Source organism: Vipera ursinii, assembly GCF_947247035.1.
Source record: "Vipera ursinii genome assembly, chromosome: Z".
In the NCBI taxonomy this organism is placed as follows: domain Eukaryota; kingdom Metazoa; phylum Chordata; class Lepidosauria; order Squamata; family Viperidae; genus Vipera; species Vipera ursinii.
The window spans coordinates 81,669,415-81,693,023 of record NC_139517.1 but is presented as its reverse complement, the minus strand read 5'-3'; the positions used below and the strand labels follow the sequence as shown (position 1 = coordinate 81,693,023).

General features: G+C 35.4%; 2 protein-coding genes across 3 annotated transcripts in view; one reads left to right on the top strand and one right to left on the bottom strand.

The window, feature by feature from the left end:
* Positions 1 to 17,016, top strand: part of CMC1 (C-X9-C motif containing 1) — a 101,966-nt gene extending 84,950 nt beyond the window's left edge. The window contains exons 6-7 of one of the 2 annotated variants that reach the window (XR_014494079.1): positions 8,211 to 8,277; positions 16,927 to 17,016. The gene's annotated coding sequence lies outside the window, so the exon portion shown is untranslated. The remainder of the gene's footprint in view (positions 1 to 8,210; positions 8,278 to 16,926) is intronic. The other variant, XM_083376169.1, reaches the window with a different exon arrangement.
* Positions 54 to 23,306, bottom strand: AZI2 (5-azacytidine induced 2). Its single transcript, XM_083376172.1, has 8 exons — positions 23,073 to 23,306; positions 16,864 to 17,093; positions 16,479 to 16,604; positions 15,211 to 15,310; positions 12,250 to 12,389; positions 10,299 to 10,357; positions 2,345 to 2,460; positions 54 to 1,269 (listed from the first exon to the last, which is right to left on the bottom strand). The coding sequence occupies exons 2-8, from the start codon at positions 17,086 to 17,088 to the stop codon at positions 914 to 916; spliced, it is 1,122 nt and encodes a 373-aa protein (XP_083232298.1). The 5' UTR covers positions 17,089 to 17,093; positions 23,073 to 23,306; the 3' UTR covers positions 54 to 913.
* Positions 23,307 to 23,609: the final 303 nt, after the last annotated feature.

Genomic DNA, 23,609 nt, shown 5'->3' with positions numbered 1-23,609 from the left:
GTGGCCAGCTCTACATCATTCGCATCAAGGGTGCCTATGGGGGCCTGGGCAGGAGTGGGACAGATCTGAGGGTCTCTGGCAGAAGGAGGGTCTCTGGGCCAGGGCCAAGGCAGTGGGGGCCGTTCCCTCACTGTTTCCAGGATGGCTTCGCGGGCCACATGAAACCACTTCGCGGGTCCCATCCGGCCCCCAGGCCTTGTGTTTGACATGTCTGTTATAGAATATCAGAAGTGTGGAAAGATGACATTATTTGGAATGTTACAGTTCTTCCTGGCTATATATTAAGGAGCCTGGATATTTCACCTCAAAATAACTATTGCATTTTGGACAGGAAATCCTCAATACGGGAAGCAATAAGTACATGATATTATTTGTGAAGTGGTGAAATATTTTACTACAGCATTTAGAAACTTTTCCATTTTACACTATTTCATTTTTTTCACCATAGGGTAACGAGGATAAGTTGATAAATTGAAAAAAGGAATGAAAGTAATTTCTACACAATTCATTTGCTCCTTTTCCGCATATCGTCCATTAATAAAAAAACCAGGGACTGCTTAAGAATTGAATATATTAATTACCTGAGTTTAAATCAGAACTTATCCAAAAACTAAGTCCTTCTCGTAGTCTCAAAATGTTTGAATGAACATACTGTGGAGTAATATTATTCATACCACATGTTGTTTCTGTTTTATTCCATAATTTAATACTTTAGAAATCTGCCAATGTGGAATCAGAAAATTGAGGATATAACAGATCATCATATTCTTCTGAATTTAGTGTTTTTCAAGTTTAGATAACAGGGAAAATCTCATCCAACTTGAAAGTTCATTATATTCCTCCCCATTACTTATTTTCTATTAACAAATACAAGACCATATTCAGGACTACTTTCAAGTTCCCCCTACTATTCTTAGCTCTTATGCAAGCAGTTTTGGTTATACTGATCCAAGTTGTTTCCTGGAAAGTTTAAGTGAGTCACTCTGTTTTTCCTTTCCCATAATACTGTTTCACTAGGTTTTGGAGGGCTTGGAAATACCCAAGAATTATCTTCCAGAGAATTTTTTCCATACGAGTTATGTTCCAGAATTGGAGAGTCACACGCAGAGCTAAATTTCTCATTAGTACATGGTGAGGAAGATGCAAGATTACTGAAAACATCATCACAAAGTAATCTATTTTTGCATATGGCTCCAGAAGCATCTAAATGGAGGTTGGTAGCGTCCCTTTCAAGATCTTCAATACACTGAACAGAGGTATAGAATGGCACTGTGGAAAGAATCAAGTATGTGAATAATTTACACTTAATACAGTTCACATGCTATTAACAGTACCTACCAAATATCTGTTCCTCTAATTACAGATTTATCTCTTGCTGCTATGAGACTGTAGGGAGCTTGTTCTTCCTTTGATTAGTTCTCATATTTATTCCTACACAACCTGTAATATATGGGCTAATCCAGCATGGATGGCCATTTTAACTTTTAACACACCAGGGGAGTAACGGGAGCTAACTCTTTCTCCACCCCAAACTTTTAACACTTAGCCCTGTGCTTCCTTAAAACAAGCAGCCTCAGAGAGAATCTCTCAACAAAGTATATGAGATAACACAGACAGCAGACTGGTTTTGGCCCTGTACATTTTCTTAAAATCATTTTTAAGTGCGCCTTTCATTTTCACCTTATGACCACATCAGCATGGGCCAATTAAACATACATATTTGATTTGGCTTCCATTCACACAAAAACAGATGACAATTTGTATTCAAATGCTTTTCAATGTAGGAAAAAAGATTGTGACTTAAGGATTTGAAAATACAAAAAAAATCCTGAGCAGTCAAGAATTTTCCATTTAAAAATAAGCTTGGAATCAGTTTCTCTGTAGAAATATTGTATATAAAATGAAGCTTAAGGTTAACAAATTGCCATAGTAAAATGTAATAAATGATAGATTTTTCTTTTAATATTCTTAAAAAGTTACTATTTATGTGAAAGTACATTTGAAAACTGAAGAGTGTTTCTGGTGTTTCTAAAAAATATAAAATAGTTGCAATAAAAGGTCAAATACAACTCATACCTCGCCTTGTACAATTAAGATCTTATTGAGAGGGGAAAGTGACAAGAGGATACAGCATGAAAGGAAAGGCCCATCAGCAATACCTTTATGTCTGAAGTCGACCAGTTAGAGAAAGAAAGTAGATTGGAATTCACAATAAAAAATTAGGCTTATCAGACTAAATTGATGCAACTGAGTTAAGATGTAGTAACAAGCTGCATTTTAAAATGATTTAGTATTGTTCTACACCTTCTTTTCAGATTTCTTGATTGTGCAAACCTAAACTTGCCTTTCTTAGTTGTAGATGGAGTCAGTTTCTTTAGCATCTCAGCTTGTACTTCAGTCACCAGATGCAAATTGGACATCTCCCTCTTCAGTTCCCTGTATACCTGCTGAATGCGTTCACTAAAACACATTTTAAGAGTTTAAAACAGATAAGAAACTTTCATAAGAAAAGATAATGATTCAAAGAACAAAAGGAAAGCTGCAATAGTTTGCTATAAAAGACTAAGGTCTAACTCCTTAATTTATACAAATTATACTTTTGATTCACTGGTTCAACAAAAATGCTGCTGTGAGGCAAGAGATGAAGAGAAAGTTACAGCTGATTAAATCAGACAGCTTCAGCATATGAATGCAAAAAATGTTCATGTAATTCTTAGTTTATAAATATGTATTCAGTGTGCTGAACAAATGGTACTTAAGACTTGTCCTCAGAGTTCCAGTTTCTGCAGTGTCCCCATGGTTGCATGATTGCAATCCAGGTATCCAGCTCACAATTACAACATTGTAGCAAGCCACGGTCATATCACAATTTCCAACCAGCTTTGCACAAATAAAGTCAACGGAGAAGCTAGCGGGAATTCAAAAGTCACATGAGGTCCTTACTTAAGAGCAGCAATCAGGCCTACTGGAATTACTAAACAATAGCAACTTGGTTGCAATTGCCACTGTAAGCCAAAGACTACCTGTATTAATAATGGCTCCCTACCAGTGCTTATCTGCATCTTTTTAATGTGTTTTAATTCTGTCTTTGACACTGATGGCCTTCGCTTAACAATCTTATTTTAAGATACACATGCACACTTATTTGCTCATCCTGAAACATCACAAATGGCTTCATTGGGCAACCTCTAGTTCTAAAATTATAGAGAAAAAATAATTTGCTACTTACCACCCCCTACCACTGATCTCTTATAACTGTAAAATATAGGACTCTTTCCTCCCAGATCTAACTTCTGGTGACTAAATAAACAAGTCTCTGCAGTTTTCTAAGCACCATTTATAGAAGTGGTTTGCCACTGCATTGTTGCAAGGGCTAAATGACTGGCCACAAGTCACCCACTTAACTTCCAAACATAAGCAAGTCACATGTCCATGTTCCTAGTCTAATACTTAACCTCTAGAAAAAATATACAAATGTATTTCTAATTACTCTCATCTCAACTAAGCATCAGGATGCTTAAAATATTTTTTTTCGTCTTTCCCTAATAACTAGCTTTAAGCATCATACAGTCCTTCCTCAAAATTGTGACCTAGTATGTGTAGATAGCTAATAAAAGAATTTAAAAATGTGGGTAGCTGAAAAGAGTATTGCAGTTTATAGCAATGGTCATGGGGAAAAACAGACTCTGAGTTTAAATTCTAAATAGCAGTGTGGAAGGATGATTCGATCTCCATAAATGCCTATCTCTTGCTATGCAACCACACATGTTAACTTTTATGTTCCTACTGCCTTCTTGTAAGGCAGTAACTCAGTATCTTCATAGATGAATAAAAATATTAGAGGGCTCTCATTCCAAGCTGATTGAATCCCTGAACAGGAGTAATTTCTCTTAAAGCATGGAAATACACCTGAAAATTCCATAATGTTACTTTGAGTGAAAAAAAATTGTTTTTAATCTCATCTTTACTACTTTTATAAATAATTCAAGGTGGTGAACATACTCCTTCCTCCCATTTTTCTACAATAACAATTAGTTGGTCTTAAGAGAAACTGACTGGCTGAAAATTATCCAACAAGCTTTCATGCGTAAAATGAGACAAGAACTCATCCTTCTACTCTGTTGCTTTAACCACTAATTTAACCAGAAATTAAGAAATACTAATTCTTGTATTTCTAATGGGAATGATCGTATCTGCCTATCACACCTGAAGAGTCTCTGCATCTCTGAAAACATCTCGTCAACTAACTCATCACTGGGAACTACTTTTGGGAAACATGCTCCTATTCTGTTGATGTGAAGGATTAGACCAGGGGTGTCAAACTCAATTTCATTGAGGGCCGCATCAGCATTGCGGTTGCCCTCAGGGGGCCAGGTGGGCGTGGCCTACTACGTGGGTGTGGCTAGAGTGCGTATGGCCTACTGGGTGGGCGTGGCCAGCTCTACATCGTTCGCATCAAGGGTGCCTATTGGGGCCTGGGCAGGAGTGGGACAGATCTGAGGGTCTCTGGCAGAAGGAGGGTCTCTGGGCCAGGGCCAAGGCAGTGGGGGCCGTTCCCTCACTGTTTCCAGGATGGCTTCGCGGGCCACATGAAACCACTTCGTGGTCCAGATCCGGCCCCCGGGCCTTGTGTTTGACATGTCTGGATTAGACAGATTAAGCAAATAGTTTATAGACAAAGAGCAAGTACTGTATACTTTCCATTACTAAAATTTTCCTACTAGAGTAGCATTTAGTGCACTGAACTGATAGCTTTTGTAACTTTAAGGATCTACCTTTTTTTAAAATAAAGGAATGGACAATGTTTTGGCCAAAAGCTGTAGACAAATTTAAGAGCAGAGTTTGGGTAATATAACCAAATACCTGCCACTGCAATCACAAAACAGCCATTTATCAAAAGGTAAACCTAACATCTGTATGAAAGGTAAAGAGCCTTTATTGTTTTTAACCTCTTACTATACATAAAAGCAATGTCACATACTTCGTTAATCACATCAAAATTAATTATTTTGAACCAACACAATGTATACACATCTACACAAACATGTATAAAAATGTTAAAATTAAACATTCATAGTTGATCGCATACTTTCCTATCACTGCGAAGTGACAAAATTTTTACAAGAATATTAGCAGTTAAATATTGGCATCCATATTAAATCAAAGGGTACTTGCTGAAACAAACATTTCAAACAAGTTCCTTTAGGTGTGAAAAAAGCTGTAGACTTGTTTTCACAGGTGATATGAATTACAGCTGGTTTTACAATACAAAATGTGTATATCTAATTTGCATAAAAGATTAATACAGAAAAGATGTTTTAAAAAGAAAACTGTAATAATGATGTATTGATAGCATCACATATCAAATACCTATTTGGTGGGAGGAAAAGAAAAGCAAAAACATTGGCTAGCTAATTAAATAGTCAAGATTAAGGGACAAACTAAATGAGATAGCAATAGAATGGAAACCAAATATATTTTTACCCATTCACTTCTTTTCTGACACAAGTCACAAATAAAATAACTTCTTGTAATCAAGTCCTATTCCTCCCTCAAGTGGAAAACAAGAAAAATGCATTTGTGAGAACTGAAAATATTAATTCATTGGTTATGTTTCTGATGCCTTTTTTCAGATTTACAGGTGAAACTCAAAAAATTAGAATATCGTGCAAAAGTTCATTTATTTCAGTAATGCAACTTAAAAGGGGAAACTAATATATGAGATAGACTCATTACATGCAAAGCAAGATAGTTCAAGCCGTGATTTGTCATAATTGTGATGATTATGGCTTACAGCTCATGAAAACCCCAAATCCACAATCTCAGAAAATTAGAATATTGTGAAAAGGTGCAATATTCTAGGCTCAAAGTGTCCCACTCTAATCAGCTAATTAAGCCATAACACCTGCAAAGAGTTCCTGAGCCTTTAAATGGTCTCTCAGTAGGAATCAGTAGGTTCAGTAGGAATCACAATCATGGGGAAGACTGCTGACCTGACAGTTGTGCAGAAAACCATCAGACACCCTCCATAAGGAGGGAAAGCCTCAAAAGGTAATTGCAAAAGAAGTTGGATGTTCCCAAAGTGCTGTATCAAAGCACCTTAACAGAAAGTTATGTGGAAGGGAAAAGTGTGGAAGAAAAAGGTGCACAAGCAACAGGGATGACCGCAGCCTGGAGAGGATTGTCAGGAAAAGGCCATTCAAAAGTGTTGGGGACTTTCACAAGGAGTGGACTGAGGCTGGAGTCAGTGCATCAAGCGCCACCACACACAGACGGATCCTGGACATGGGCTTCAAATGTCGTATTTCTCTTGTCAAGCCGCTCCTGAACAACAAACAATGTCAGAAGCATTTTACCTGGGCTAAAGAAAAACAGACCTGGTCTGTTGCTCAGTGGTCCAAACTCCTCTTTTCTGATGAGAGCAACTTTTGCATCTCATTTGGAAACCAAGGACCCAGAATCTGGAGGAAGAATGGAGAGGCACACACTGCAAGATGCTTGAAGTACAGTGTGAATTTCCACAGTCTGTGTTGATTTGGGGAACCATGTCATCTGCTGGTGTTGGTCCACTGTGCTTCATTAAGTCCAGGGTCAACGCAGCCATCTACCAGGAGATTTTGGAGCACTTCATGCTTCCTTCCGCAGACGAGCTTTATGGGGATGCTGACTTCATTTTCCAGCAGGACTTGGCACCTGCCCACACTGCCAAAAGCACCAAAACCTGGTTCAATGACCGTGGGATTACTGTGCTTGATTGGCCAGCAAACTCGCCTGACCTGAAACCCATAGAGAATCTATGGGGCATTGCCAAGAGAAAGATGAGAGACATGAGACTGAACAATGCAGAAGAGCTGAAGGCCGCTATGGAAGCATCCTGGTCTTCCATAACACCTCAGCAGTGCCACAGGCTGAATAGCTTCCATGCCACGCCGCATTGAGGCAGTAATTGCTGCAAAAGGGGCCCAAACCAAGTACTGAGTACATATGCATGGTTATACTTTTCAGAGCTCTGATATTGTTCTATGTAGACTTCTTGTTTTATTGATTGCATGTAATATTCTAATTTTCTGAGATCGTGGATTTGGGGTTTTCATGAGCTGTACGCCATAATCATCACAATTATGACAAATCACGGCTTGAACTATCTTGTTCTGCATGTAATGAGTCTATCTCATATATTAGTTTCCCCTTTTAAGTTGCATTACTGAAATAAATGAACTTTTGCACGATATTCTAATTTTTCGAGTTTCACCTGTATATCATTTTCTTAACTTCTAAAAAAACAACTGTATAAACAATGTTTTGAAGAAAGGACTAGCAACTGAATTCCATATCTATTTGGTCTCAACCTGCATTATTGTGGACTTAACTACCCCCATAACATATTTAGAAAAATACACTAGCACTAGAACAGGTTTACTTTACTTTGTCACCATGCCAATTTTTTGTTGTGAATTCATTCACAGTCTTGCAATGAATACTAAACAAGCAGCTACTAATTCTAAGAAGTAACTACTGTCAAGAAACAATTTCCTACAGCTTTCTGAAAAAGGCAGTGGTTGAATAAAATGCAACATTAGGCTTTATTTGCATCAAAATGCATTATTCTTGCAAATTTTGGAGCATCTTATATGTTCAACTGCCAGAAACAAAAACAGTACTATAATTGCTAAAACAGAGAATGAGTATTGTTGGCTTTATACATATGTGTAAGATATATTTTACTAATTTTAATGGGTCTGTTTTTTAAACACATTTATTATTAAATTTGTATGCTGCCCAATTCCTTGATTTTGGACAACTCACTATAGAAACATTTTAAAAAATCAGAAACAAAAATAAGGAATAAAATAATTCCACACCCCACTCTAATTTCAATATTAAAATCTTATGTAGGTAGCTTAGTCATTCAGCAGAGGTAATATCTATGAGAGCAATTGTTCGTATTATTCATATGGAATACCACCTTAAGTAGGATTCTGCCAGATCAGAAAAAGAGGCAAAGAAAGCACATTTCTTTAGCCTTTCCCTAAAAGCCATTCATCACACAAAGGGAGAATTTGCCCTCTGTCTCCAGCTAACATGATTACCAATGTCAGCAGCAAACTCTCATGATATTAAAGTGGCATGTGTACAGCGATGTCATCAGACAAATACATAAGTTGTGACATTTGTATGACACTGTGCTATATAATTCATTGTTCACTAAGTTTCTAATGGCAGCAACGTCCACCTGCAAGTAATGATGTTAAGAAGATGGTATAATTGCCAGCTATGGTAAGATCTATATAAAAGTTGAGTGTTATTTTTTTAAGTGACATATGTCTCAGCAGCAAAGCCAAAAGTAACGATTATCTCTTTTTAATCACCTGAGAATCACTTTCTAACTAAAACATAAACTATAAGCATTTTAAATACAGTAAATACATTCCTTCAATACTGTATGTCTCAAATAGACACAATTACTATTTGCCATCTGAATTATGGGCTTTTTAAAAAGCTGGCTCTAAAAGCTAGATCACAGGAAAGATTGGCTTATCAGGGGTGTCAAACTCGCAACGTCACCTGGCGTGTCACGATGTAGTGAGACTTTTTTTTTCCATTGCCAGCAATGGGGTAGGCATGGTTTTGCCATGATACATCCGGTCCATGGGCCGGCAGTTGGACAACTCTGGCTTAGATGGAGAAAATGTTAATTGATAACAACTTTCTAAAATATACTTTTCTTCAGCTCAAATTCTATATTTTCATCCCATGATATACCTACCTACCTACACTTATATCTTGTTTATCTGTTCAAAACTACTTCTACTTCAGTTTTTCATTTACAGAACTAAAAGCACTGTGTTGGATGCAAGTTTGGTCATGTTTAGAATTAACAAGTGAAATCAAGAAGTGGTGCAATTAAATTCTAAATGTAAATCTAGATCAATCTATTCCAATATTCCAAAATAGCACCCGTGGGACCAGTGAATAAAGAGCCAAGTAACTTACATAAGCCTAACAGTTAAGACATTAGAAATTATTCTGCTTTGCTAGCAAACTATTTTGCACATTATTTAGATAAATATTTCTCAAGCTATTTACATGTACTATTGGATTGCAATTATCAAAATTCCCAACCACAACTAAAGAAATGCGCCCAACATACCATGTTTCCCCCAAAATAAGACCCAGTTTTATATTTGTTTTGCCTCTAAGAGGCATCAGTTCTTATTTTTGCGCTTACCTTAGAACTGGTGTAGTCAGGCCTCCCACGCTCTGACACCTGTTGCACCATTGCCTGAGTTCTGTGAATGCTTGTGGCTGCATGCCTCCTGGCATATCGTACTGGTGTCACCACTTGTGGCAGGAGGCACATGTCTCATCACGCCGATTGCACCAGTGTTGCCCCTCAAAGCAGGAGGCCATATGGCGCATGGTGCCATAATTCTTGGCAAGAAGCCATCTGGTGTGGCGCCAATTGTACCGGTGCCGCTGATCAGGGCAAGAGGCTGCATTGTGCACGCATGTGGTGCACGTGTGGCAGTACCAGTGCAGTAAACCCTGCAACGAACCACACAGCCTTCTGCTGGAGCGGCAGCACTGGTGCAATGCACCATGTAGCGTGCAGCTGCAAACAGAAGAACTTGGGCAGCAACATGACAGGTCTTGGGGTGTGGGAGGCCTGGCTGCAGCAGTCCTAAGGTAACTGTGTACAGGTCAGCTCCACCCTCTCACCTTGCCCTAGCTTGATTTTAACACGCATGCCTCATCCCAAAACTAGAGCTTATGTTGGGGTGAAGGCTTATATTAGGCGCATGTGTAAAAATCAAGGTTGGGCTTATTTTCGGGATAAGTCTTATTTTCTTGGAAACACGGTATTAGAAAACCAAAGCTGAGAAAAGCTAATTTTAAAAATGGAGTAAAACATACCTTCAGAAGAAAGATCTGTCCTATCCTTCATAACAATTTATCAAAATTTCTGAGAGAAGAAAAAGTTACTTATTGCAAGATCACTAATAACTGGCCAATTTGAATAGGTGGATTGATGATGAGACAATATTTAAAGTTTCTGTCCCATACAGAAATCAAAATCAACAACATTTATTGAAAACCAATAAATGATTGAGTATCAGAGTACAATGTCTTATATAGCCTGCTCTGCATTTTTGACCAATTATCAAAGACAGCGATGAGTTATTGAAATGTGAGATGGATTGAGTGACATAATTCTTATCCAAAACAATTTTCTTGGACTTCAATAAACTAGTCAAAGGGACTTAGCTGAAATGCATTAAAAATAAATAAAAGCATACCTATGGATATTTTGCTGTTGGATAAACTCTCCATTTATTAAACTTCCTTGGGATTCAACCTGGAAGGAAGCCAAAACAAAGAGATCCTATTGGCTTTTTAAAGATGTGCCTCACTTGTACAAAGAAAAAAAAACCTTTTCCAGACATACCAAAAATGGTTAGTGTTAATAAAATGTTTTGATTTTTTAAAAAAATTGCGGTTGCATTTAATTTCCCTTTCAGAATACAAATCCTATAAAAGTGTCTTATAAATAGTATAAACAATTATAAATGCAATAGAATTTTAAAAAAAGATTAAGTTGCAAATCTAACCCACATACTAGGAGCAGACTTCTGGGCTTTGGATATTCTCAATGAATTGGGATTTAATTTATTAATTTATCATATCTGATTTTTCCATTTGACATATTGAGCTCATAGTGCCAAATTAATTATATATTACATATTGTATAAGCATCCAATGACTAAGAACAGTAGATACGTTGTTTGGATAAGGAAAAGAGAACAGGAAACCACAATTAAAATTGCAATGTTATATTCAGTGATTTGAAAGTAACTTCTAGAAACAAACATGAACTCTAGTGTATTGAATATTTTTCAGGTTAGATAGAAAAATGCTTAATATGTTTTAAATAATTGTTTTTACTGGAATATTGGTAAATATTTTGAGACATAATAACTGAATGTTTTTGTATCCTACGTAAGTATTAATGAATTATCTGAAAGCATAACATTTTAAATATGCTTTCATATTTCAGATCCATATAAGGGACATTTGCCTGACCACATTATTCATTATGCATTTTTTAAAAATAGTTCTTACTGCAGAAAAACAATATTTTAAGAAAATAAATCTTTCCATTTTTTTTCTATTGCACAAGTTAATCTCTCTAATTCTAATTCAAATGTTCCCAAGTACAGTTCCCTAAGACCGTATTATTTTGGTCATATTAAAACATACCAGTTCAGACTATGGCTAAATTCACATTTCAAGTTAGCCTAGGATTTTTTAACAATCATTTCTTGAACAAGAAAAGAGTTTTGTAGTTCATTCATACTGCTAAGTCAAATTGGATAGAATCACACCATATGTTAAGCCAAAAAAACCCTAAATCACAGTATGATTTAGTGAAATTATTTCATTTCTAATCTTTCCAATAACTGGTATCCTCTGGCTTACTTAAATTAATTTTAAAACATGTATGAAACCTTGGTTTTAAATATCAAAGTCTTTTTAAAAATTACTACTTACTACTAAATTACTACTACTTCCATTAGCAATTTAAATAAACATCATTGTACAATCAAGATTGCTTATGATACAGGTTAAGATTTAAATTTTAGTTTGATATAATCATTGGGATTCTATGTATGTCATGCTCCAAAGGATGAGCAAGTCAAAAACCCACATTAAAAATGAAACAACTGGAATAAAAGTTGAAATGAATAGTCCTACTGTAATTAATAGATTCACAAATAAATGTCATTAATTACATAGTTCAGCAAATTTTAGGCAACGGATTGGAAAATAATTTTCTTCCTAAGAGAATTATCAAGCTACAAATTATTAAGCTACTTTTGGCATCTTGCTTTTATCACCATCTAGTGGAGTTCTCAAAATATGCAGTCTAATTTCACCTGGGCAAGAGTTAAACTAAAGTACATTTTTAGATCTACCAAAGTAACAGTAATTGTAATCATCTTATTACCTAACACACTAAAATGAACTAAAGATATAAAGAGACAAAGCCTGTTTTTGACATTATTTAGAAATGTTACCAAAAGTCACAAAAAATAGAAGTCTCAGTAAGCATTCATGTAGTTTACCAAAACCTAGCCATGTAGATTCCATTAAACTCAAAGCCAGAAATTGTACATATCAACATTTAATTTTACACCTTTATGTACTCTCCTCATAACAAAAATCATAATTCAAAAGTATTTTCCTTACAGATTTTTGCAATTCCTTCCTAAGATGGTTGCATTCTTCTCTCTGTTTCTCCAAATCCAGCTCCAGATTGTGTATTTTCAGCTCACTGTTCAGTCTGTCTATTTCCCAGTTAGATGGGTTAGAATTGAAACTCTTCATCACTGAAAGAAAACACCTTTATTTCCTCAGAATAGTCAAATTAGATAATAAAATGGAACTAAAACTCGTTTCTCATATATCTTTCTGTGAGTACAGTGGTAAATTTGAATCCAATCTTACTTTTTAAGTGTAAAGTTTTTGACCAATCATCAAGTGAGTGTGTTGATAAACCTTTAGCAAAGGAATATTCACATAGAAATATACTGTAATTGTCTATGTTCTCTGATATTAATCTCTAGACACAAAATCTTTAATTTTTTTAAGAAAACCTAAATATATTACTTAATAACAAAGTGCATATATATTACAATATAAAAATCATTGAATCCTCAATAACAACCTCAACCAGTGAATTTTTAATTGGTACTTTGAAAAAGAAAAGACCGACATAGCAAGTCTATGGAATTATCCAAGGGAACAGTTATCCAATATTAATGAAGGGGTTTTATTTGTTGAGGCTTGAAACTAACACACCAACTGGATAATCATAAGAATTTGTTTTATTTATTTTAATCATTTATTTTTACAGGGTGTATAGGCTGCTCTAATAAGCTGACTGATTCTGGGTGACATGCAACTCCCCAATATATATTTGGGATTAAACAATATATTATAATAGCATAAAACTGAAAGAAATAGAAAATCAGTACACATTTAGGAGTAATAATTAGAGCAAACCAACCCCCATGGCTTGGTAAAACAGGCAAATCTGAATGTCCAGGAGATATTATTCCATGGAAAGGAAGTTAACAGCTAAGAAGCTGTGGTTCCATGGTCCATGAAGACCGCCATCTCTAACTGATGAAACACATAAATAGCCTGCCATACTAGATCTTATCAAACTGGCAAATATTGCTGGGATAAGAATGAAGGTTTTCAGCATACTTTTAATGTATCACTCCTCATTTATTTATTTTTGGATGTTCTGGGTATTTGAATACTGTATTCTCTTTTTTCTCTTTTCTGATTAATGATTGCAATAATGTTATTTGAATTTCAAATACTGTTGGGAGAAGACAGTTCTATAGATACCACATTCATCCAGGTATTCAACAACTTCACTTACGCAGCCAGGAGTCAATATGTCAAGTTGGGTATTATCAGCATACTATTATATGTGTGTTTATTATTATATCAGCAGTAAGGATTTTTCAGCTAAGTCTAGAAAAAAAACAGTTCCTTGAGGGAGAGTAGCCCCATCTACCTTAAGAGACAAAAATATAATTACTACTGAAGTGTTTTTCCCCCACAAAACTTTTCATCAGCCAGATTTGGTTTCTAAGGCATAGTATTTGAATTAGTAGTTTCTTCTAAAACTTCAAATACTATAGCATAAACAAGAATTATATCCATTTTAAGCACTCTAATATTTAGGTCTGGCACTGGCTCTGTTCTAATCAAGAAAACAAAGCATGATTTCCAGAACTGTTAGTAGCTTTTAAGTGGGACATTCTTCAGCATAGGATATCTAGATTGGGTATTATTTTGACAGCCAAGTTCAGAAAAGGTGCTGGGTAAACAGTGACTTCATTGCCTGAAATCACTTTAATTTGTCCTCTTCTGAGTTTCTGATGTCAACATCTTTCTGAATGAAACTATTAAAAAGTCTGGGGTGAGGCATCATAAAGTAGAGAAGCGCAAAATGTTTCAAGATCAAAACAACCTGTTCAGACATTGGAATAGTCTACAACAAAATCAGAATGGAATGTATTGGGGTGAAATATTTCATAATTTTATCAGCTATATATGGGTATCACCTAATTGTATATTTCCACAATACATGTAAAGTTATGGTAGCATTAAGTGATGCAGGGATGCAACAATGGAATTTTCCTGGTGAATAAGCAGAATCTCAATCCAAGAAAAAAAAGCTAGGATGATAAATGGTTCTTTTGATCAAATTAATAGAGTCATACTGTGCTTGAGAAGACTGTACTCCCCCCCCACAAATCTCAATAAGAAGTCTGCAATAGTAGGATGTCACTGATCCAAGCCAAGGCTGTCATAAAAAAAATTAACCTGTCTCTGAAGCATGGATAGGTGTACTAGCCTCAATTCATCTGATGAGAAAGAACGAGTTCAGTGAGCCACACTGAGTTTATTACTGAATTATATTGCTCCTAATTGTGAATCTGCTTTTAAAGATGATTCAGTAACTACAATTAGATCAAAATATAACCACAAGGTTGCAGAACTGGGATATATCATGATTAACATCTTGCTTGCTTGTTGCCAACTATAAAATTAATCCAGTTTATTTCCAGGCTCAACTCAAAAGTCCTTGTTTTTATTACTAAAACAAAGTAGCTTAGAGATGTAGCATCTCAAGTTTCCTTATCTTTACATAGGTACAGAAAGAATAAATCCAATCCTTTATGTATAGATGGGCCTACTTAGAATTGGTTCTTGCTTACAGAATTCTTTCTCCAGTGAGATGGGCACATACCAGCTAGGATGTTACTCTTGGACTAACTCTAAGACTTGTTTCTAAGTTTTTATAACAAAAGAAATGTTTTGCACTAAATTCTCACATGTTCTGAAATTGCTCTAATACTTTGTTATTATTTGTTGGATTTATATCCTGTTACAGTCACCCAGCGAGCTTTCATTGCTGATGTTTGAAGTTGGGTCTCTTAGTCTTAATCAATACCTTTCAATACCTTAATCACTACTGAACATTATACTACATTATACACCAGAAATAACAATGCCTTAGTTACATAAAAATATTAATTAAATATATTAATTATTAATTAAAAAAAAGATTGCAGGTCACAGCACTTGGCATATATGGATACTGTTATATACTCAGACAAAGTGCACCTTGTTGAGTTTCCACTTCTGTTCTTAGCTGTAAGAGTTCTACTTCTTTAGACTGCAACTGCTCATTCAAGATTTTCACATATTCTGTATTCTCTTTCATCTAATTTGAGAAATATAGAAATTGTCAGGACTTTATTATTATTCTAGTCGAAGTCTGATTCTAAAGATCAGCTGGTACTTCATAAAGGTTTGGCCAAATTACTGTGCTACTTTTACTGTTTCAAAAGCCCTACCAGTTGAAAAAATAGCATGTGAGTACTTTTTATGCACCCTGAAAATATTGTTTTGCTTTTAGAGGGCAGAAGAAAAATCTTGTTAATTGCTAATTAATAATCAATTAATTAAATAATACATCAAACTGAACTCAGGTAGCTGGCATGCTTTCCAAACTGATCACCAGCTTTTCATTCAATCTATTTTTCATCCTACAAAGTTTCTGCATTCTACTTAATTTTTAAACAACATATATAAAGTAGTCCTCAACTTACCACCACAATTTCTGTTACTAAATGAGACATTTGTTAAGTGAGTTTTGCCCCATTTTATGAGCTTTCTTGCTATAGTTGTTAAGTGAATCACTGCAGTTGTTAGTAACATGATTGTTAAGTGAATCTGGCTTCCCCATTGACTTTGCTTGTCAGGTGACGAGGTGATCACATGACCCCAGGACATTGCAATTGTCATAAATATGAGCCAGATGCCAAGCCTCTGAATTTTGATCACATGACCATGGGAATGCTGCAATAGTCTTAAGTGTGAAAAACAGTCATAAATCACTTTTTTCAGGGCCATTGTAACTTCAAACAGTCACTAATTGAACTGTTGTAAATCGAGGACTACCTGTAGTCATTTGTACTGAATCACTGGAGCTTTGACAACTATGTTTTTGTGTGAATCTCCCTTTCATTTATTTAAACAGCAAATTCAGACATTTAATAACAGAACAGTTAGGAAACAAATGGGGTCACTGAAAAAAAGAGAAAATATCAATGAAAGTAGATGCAGAAATTCAACATTTTTAAAAATCTAGGAATGATTTAAGCCACACATAAGTATTCCTTAATCGAGTTCTTTTGATGTTAAAAAAAGGATATACTCTCATTTTAAACCCATACATAGAAATAAATATGAAGTTAGTGTGTATCTTTTGCTAGATCATATTCAATGTCTTCAGTGATCCAAACTTAATTTTCTTTATAATGTTAAAATATTTTTTACATGAGATTCATGCAACGTTCTTGTTTTTTTTATGCTACTCCAAAACATACTGTTTTATCCAGTTGACTTTTTAGATGATCTCTTTCAATACAAGATTCACGATATGCTTGATAAGCCTTGTTAACTTGCTCACGACCCACAGAACTTGTTGCTTCTTCCAAATGGGATTCAAGAAGCTAAAAGATTACAACAAGATGTGGCTTAATTATTATTTAAACACTTTCAAATATTTGTTTAATGTTAAACCAGGTGAATTACCTTAGACCCAGCCATAAGTATTGGGTAATGACTTCCAAATACTGAATGAATCTGCTTAATTACTTTACACATTACTTAAGATAAAAGCTAGTTTTTTTTAAAAAAAATCATAGTTACTAACAATAATGTTGAATGATATAATCTTGAAAGAAAGCATATTTTGCTAAAAATACTTGCCTTTTCTTCTAGCAATCTTACTCTTTTCTTTAAGAAAGAATTTTCTCTTTCTGTCTCTTTCAGACGCTTTTTAATATCTTCATAAGCAGTGACAAGGGCAAAATGTGAAGCAACTGATTCTTCTCCTGAAAACACTGGAATAGGAAATTGTCCATCTTGTCTGTAATGAGTGTCTGCTTTTTCATGGTTCAGGATATCAATATCATCTTCAGCTAGTTCTTCCATGATAGCTAAATAAAAATAATCATAACATTGTTAAGCATCCAGTATGCACATACATGGCATTTGTTGGATTTTTGCAATTCTGACAAAATATTGGGCTATATCCAAGCTTGTTTGAATTGTCTTCCATAGAACAACACGATTTCCTCTTAATCTTCTATCCTTCCTGCTACTCACCCTTCTACCATCTGCTTTGGCAGGCCTTCCAACATACTGGAGAAAAATTAGAAAGGGCTGGGGTGCATACATAGAAAGAGGTTCATCTGTTCTTTGCTTCCATGCCATTCTTTTAAAGCTGAACCTAAGAACTTTCCAAAAAGCTGCTTTTTTCTAAAATTTCTTCTTAAAGATGGCTATTTTGGAAACAAAAGAGCACAGCTTGGACTTACGGGCTGTCAATGTTTTGTTGAACTTTCTTTCTTTTTTTTAATCTCATTTATATCCCGCCCTTCTCCAAAGACTCAGGGCGGCTTACAATCTAAGAAGCACAAATCAATGTGCTTAGCAATAGCCTTCATTCTATGTATATACCTGCTTACTAGGGCTTTCGCCCCCCCCCCCCCAGTGGCATTTTTACAAAGTCAGCTTATTGCCCCCAACAATCTGGGTCCTCATTTTACCTACCTCGGAAGGATGGAAGGCTGAGTCAACCTTCAGCCTGGTGGGACTCGAACCTGCACTAGTTGCAGGCAGCTGGTGTTACTTAAGGAGGCATTAGCCCACTGCTCCACCATATTAAGATAATATGTTTTCACATCTCAGTATGGCAAAGTAATTGCAAAGTATATAACCAAAACAAGTGAAGTAAAATATCTATTCAAAAAAAATCCACTTAAAAGTAGCCCCACTAAAAAGTATCATCACAAAAGTAACAAAAATAGAGCTTTTTCAGTCTGCTTTAGCTGGAGTATTGGATAATGGCATTTCATCCAAAAGTTTCAAGCAGAGATTTACAGAAGTTGCTGACATCTTCCCCTTTGAATAAGTTACATCAATTTTAGTTTAGCATAAATTTTAGATATATTGTTTGCTTTCAGATATTAATTGAGATAGCTGGTGAAGACTTTGTGAAGAGGATTTATAAAAAGGAATATTATAGGTACCTAAAAGTGGTCCTTTCAGACAAAAGATACAAATCAAAGAGTTGTATCTGAAAATGCATTTTTAGGAAGAGGATTCTACATAATGAAACATTTAAACTTGCATTGTAACAGGAAGGCCAAGTACCAGACAGATAGGTAGGTGGGAGAAGAACAGGTATCTTCAAATTTTTACAGAAAGATATAAACTTGTTAGAAGATAATTTATCTTCATGTAGTACAAGAGCATAAATCAAATCTTGAATATGTTCATCTATTTCTGATTGTTTAACTTAACTTTCAAATAAGTTTTTCCATTCTCTCCAGCCTCAAACCTTTTTCAACAAATATAATACATTAATTATTTTTAAAGTTATTCTTCTCATTGTTTCAAGGAGAAGGACTTCTGGTTTGCCATCGGTGCCTGTGGACGCATGGAGGCGAACTCCGTCTTCAGCGTCTGATTTCATCCCACTGGGGGACCCTGGAAAGGGTTGAAATTCGCCCTGTAGGGGCGATGAGTGAGGAGGGCATCCCCGCCTGATCGCGGGAGGGCGGTAGCCCTTCCGCTTGATCTGGGACAGCTCTCCAAACCGGCAGGAGAAAGACCGGCCATAGCAATATGGCTCGTCATTAAGCTGCTGACAGCCGAAGTCAAAATTACTACCAAGCACCTTTAAAGCAATACAGATGAAACTGGGTGAGATCTGATCTTCTGTTTAAGATTCTAAATATCTTTCCTGCAAAAGCTGCCCTAAGTATTTTTCCTCCTGTGAGGAGAGAGGGAAGGGAATTCCTGCCCCTGGGTAGTCAGTCGCCAGAGTAGTGGCGACTGACTACCCAGGGGAAACAAAGCAATTATAAAAACAACTTTAATCTAATTGAATGCATATACTTTTGAAATTTCGGGACTAAAAAGTTTTCCTAAGTTTTCTTATTCCTATTTCCACTGGATACGCTGATTTTTATCTAAAAAGAAAAGAAATAAACTTTGAAAAATTATTATAAAAACGGGGGACTTAAAAAGTTTTAAACAGCATCGGTGACATCTTGTGGCAAAGTATTACAACTTGTTATAGACTAAAAGAGACTTGGCTTGAAGCCTAGAATTTAGAAAAAACTCTGACCTTGTCAGATACCACCTGTGAAAAACTCAGCTGTAAAGAAAGAACTGCAGGGTGGCATATCTGGCCTGCTTGAATTATGAAGATAAACCTTTACTGATTTTGTAGGAAATGTAGGAAATTGTTTTCCTATTTCTTTACATGAGAAGTATCTGTTATTATACAAGATGATGGAATACTTTGGATTATAAATTCTTATTTGGCAAACAATTTCCACTATAAAGACTACCTACAACACATCCCATACATAGATATAAAAAACAAAAAAAACTATTTTTAATGTTTGATTTTAAAAATTTTCAAGAGAATATGGATGAAGATCAGGAAAAAATTCTTTGTTATGTTGAAACCATTCTTTCAACGTGTAACAAAATAAGAGGCAACATAAAGGAACAAGATGGCTGCTTAGATATACAAACCCAGATCTTGACTACAACCAAAGAATTAACAGTACAACTTCTTCCACAGGAGAAGTGGAATAACTACATACTAAGACAGAAGACCCAACTGACCAACAGATCCAGCCAACGGGAAAATTAGAAAAGAGAGTGACAACACTGAAAATGGAAAAGACTTTTACATAAATCAGAAGAAATTTGAGGAAAAGGAAGAACAGATTGAATGGAAGATAAATTTATCAGGACAATTGTGGGAAACTGGAGTAATAGGGAGGAGATTAAATGAATATAATTGGGCTAGTCCTTCCAAAAAAACTGTAATTAAATGATCTTTCTTATTTCAAATAATATATATAATAATAGAGGGAGGAACTGTTTGAGGATTCAAAAGTACTGACGTGGAAGGTTAGTTGGCAAAGGAAAAAAGCCAGAGTAAGGCTGAAAGAAACTAGGGTTTTGATCTAGTAGAGGGGATTTTATACTATTGATTAGTGGGTTGAATATGGTGGAAATAGATATTTTTAGAAAATAAAGTAATATTAAAATTGAATAGGTAACGTGTAATAAAATTAATAGACTTTTGGTTTAATATTGTGAAAAATACATAACTTTTAGAAAATATAATATTATATACAAATAGACAAGATATATATTTAGAATTTTAGATTTTGTTATAAAAAGGGAAAAATGTAGAAGTTGAGATAAGGGAAACTCTGGTCACCTAAAGCTTGGAAATTATAATATACCAAATGTTAACTTGAATATTGAGGGGAAATTAAAGCCTGGGAAAAAAAGCAATAAAGGACATTGATTGTATAAGGATTGAATGCAAACACAATTAAGATATGTATAAGCTAAAAACTATTGATAAATGTAACAAAGAGGGTTGATAACAATAAGAACTATATTAGCTCAATATGAGATAGTAGATACTAAGGGAAAAAGAGAGAAAATAGTTGATGTTGTAACTTGAGATTTGTGCTAAAGATTTATGTCTGTTATTGAATTATTGACTACCCAGCCACCACGTTCCTTTTAAATGTTTAATTGTAAAATTAGAAAACTAATAAAATACTATATAAAAAGAAACCAAAGGAGGAGACAGAGATGAGCATATGAAATATATAAACTAAAAAAGCATCTTAGTAACTCCTGAGTCTTCCTATGAAACACTGGAACTTAAAAGAACTAGGGTGGATAATAATTGATGATTTTTAAAAATAAATAAATAAATAATCAGATTTTTTTATTTAAATTGGATTTTTTTATTTAAATTGGATTTTTTTATTTTTATCAAATTTATTTTAATAAAATGCTTTTGGATTAAAATCTGTCTAAATATAGTTTTTTTATTTAAGATATATTAATAATTTACTTTATTCAGCATTAAATGGAGCTTAGTTATATAGCATGAAGCTGTATCTTCTGCAATATTTACATTTTTGGTAAACTCATTCAATGAATCCAAGCTCTGCAAGCTGAGATAACATGAACTGCGTTGATGCATTCACACAATTTCATGAGATAAATCATAAAACAAAGTTTAGGAATATTCCTTTATCCCATTGTTTTGCAAATCTATGTACACTACAAACTCTATGATTGTTTGAAGAGAAATGCATCTGTACCGGGCTCTAAGTGTTTTAATTAAATAAAAGAATTTGAGTAGTTTTCCATCTATGTGTGATTAACCTATTAACCTAAAATCGGTTCTGATATCACTGTTTTACTAAACTGACAGCTTATTATTCTAAATAGGAAACCTTAATTTTGTTTGTAAATAACAATATTAAAGATTCTAACTTCTAAATGCAACCTGTCATTTCAGATCCATCATGGCAGCGCCTGTTAGTGGGCATCCACTCACCTGCTCCCAGCCACGTCCCTCACATTGTTGTATCACTGCCGCATCACCAGCCGTCCCATTAAAGTGAGTGGGACTGTCGGTGAGTCAACAACGGGTCAGAGGAAAATCCGCTGTGGGACAGAGATGACAGTTGCTCTTTAAAAATTATGATTTAAATCAAGTTGATTTAAATTGAACCTTTTTACTAGTGATTTAAATCCTGATTTAAATCCTGATTTAAATCGACTTGATTTAAATCAAATCCATCCAGAAAAGAACCGTTAAGATTTAAAATATTTAAAAAATAATTAGGGCAGGAGTCAATTAAATTGTCCTAACTTGTTAAAAGACCAAATCTCAGAACAACAAGAACAGTCGCAAGTGAAATCACAACTGTGTAAGACCTTACTTCACCATTCATTTCCTTTACAGACTTGCAAAGGTCATAAATGTGAGGATTGGTTGCAAAGTTAATTTTTCATCACCACTGTAATTGCAAACAGTCACTAAACGAGACCATCACTAAATGAGGTATATCTATATTCCAAACTGAACCTTACCCCAACCTACAATTTATTCTGCAAAGCTTAACTAACCATTCATAAACAGCACTGACAGTTTCTTGCATCTTTCGTTTGAAACGTACATTGGTATTGGCCATGTTTTAGAAATCAAACAAAATAACATGTTATCTGGTCTGATTATCCCTGATAACTACCATGAAGAGCATCCTTCCTTTCTGAAATGCTGTCTGTTATTTTTCATTCTAAATTTCTCCTTATTCTTTCATTAACAATCAAATTCAAATTACAAAGATTCAGTTCTAAGCATATACAAGGAAAGGATTCTGGTGACCTCTGCAAACCATTTCAAAACTGAAAGTTCTAGACATTCACAGAGAAGTTTCAAGGAAAAGTTTATAAATCACATTTATACATTGCTCAACTCATAACAATCCTAGGTAGCTATAAATGTGATTTATAAAGAAAGGTTTCAGAGAATTTGAATTCTCATAAATAGAAGAAAAAGGAATATATGCTTGGCCTTTAGTATTTTGTGTATCAGAGTAATAGTCCACAAACAAATCCTCTCATTTGTGGAAAAAAGTTATTAGAGATAGTCAAGCAATTATTTTCCACATAAAGAAAAACTGCAATCCTATGTGCACATACAACGAAGCAAGACTTGTTAAACACAGTAGAACTCAGTTCCTATAATATTTTTAATTAGATAAAACCCAGCAGAGGAATTTGCACAAAATGCCAAGGTTGGTTATGTTCCACCTTGCTGTATCTTATTCGCATATATAGATCTCATGGTCAGTTTGTGGTTCAATAAATTCTACAAAACTAATCAATGGGTTAATTCAGTAACCAGTGCTGGAAACAAAACGCTGGCCAGTGCTAAGCTACCCCATCCCAAGTTGGGGCCCCTATTTTGTGTGTGAGGAACAGGTCACGTGACCCTGGGGTTTTTCTTGGAAACTTAGATTGACACCCCTAGATTGGCGGGCCAGGGAAGAGACGCCAACAAGAGTTACCTGCAAACCACCAAGCTCGCGGCAGAAGTGGGCGGGACCCCTTCGTCTACGTTCGCACTAGTTAACAGGACAGGGTCGCTGCGGGGAGAATAAGAAGGGGAGGCCACTTTAGCTTGGACTTCTCATCTTTTCCTCGCAGCCTAGAAGCAGCTATAACTTCAGAGTCCCCGGCAGCCGCACGATGCCTCTTTCTCTTTCCTGCTTTCACTCCCTCAGACTCAGCAGGAATCTCTGACTTCCATCATCTCACATGACAGTAACGTGTACAGGCAATACCCGCCCACTTCAGTGGGGGAAATGGGTATCAGCAGCGAGGTATGCCGGGATTCGTAGTCTCCTCACTGATTTTGCGAGGCTGTAGAACCAAACCCGCCCTGGCAATTCTTTTCTCGGGCAGTTCTGTTCCCGGCATGCAATTGGGGGGAGGGGGTTGAGAGAAGAAGGAGAGAAGGGAATTGTAGTCCGTCCCTGCCGGCAGATTTGTCAGAACGGTACGGAGCTACCTCACGTGGTGAGGTATGGTCTTTATTTCCCCTC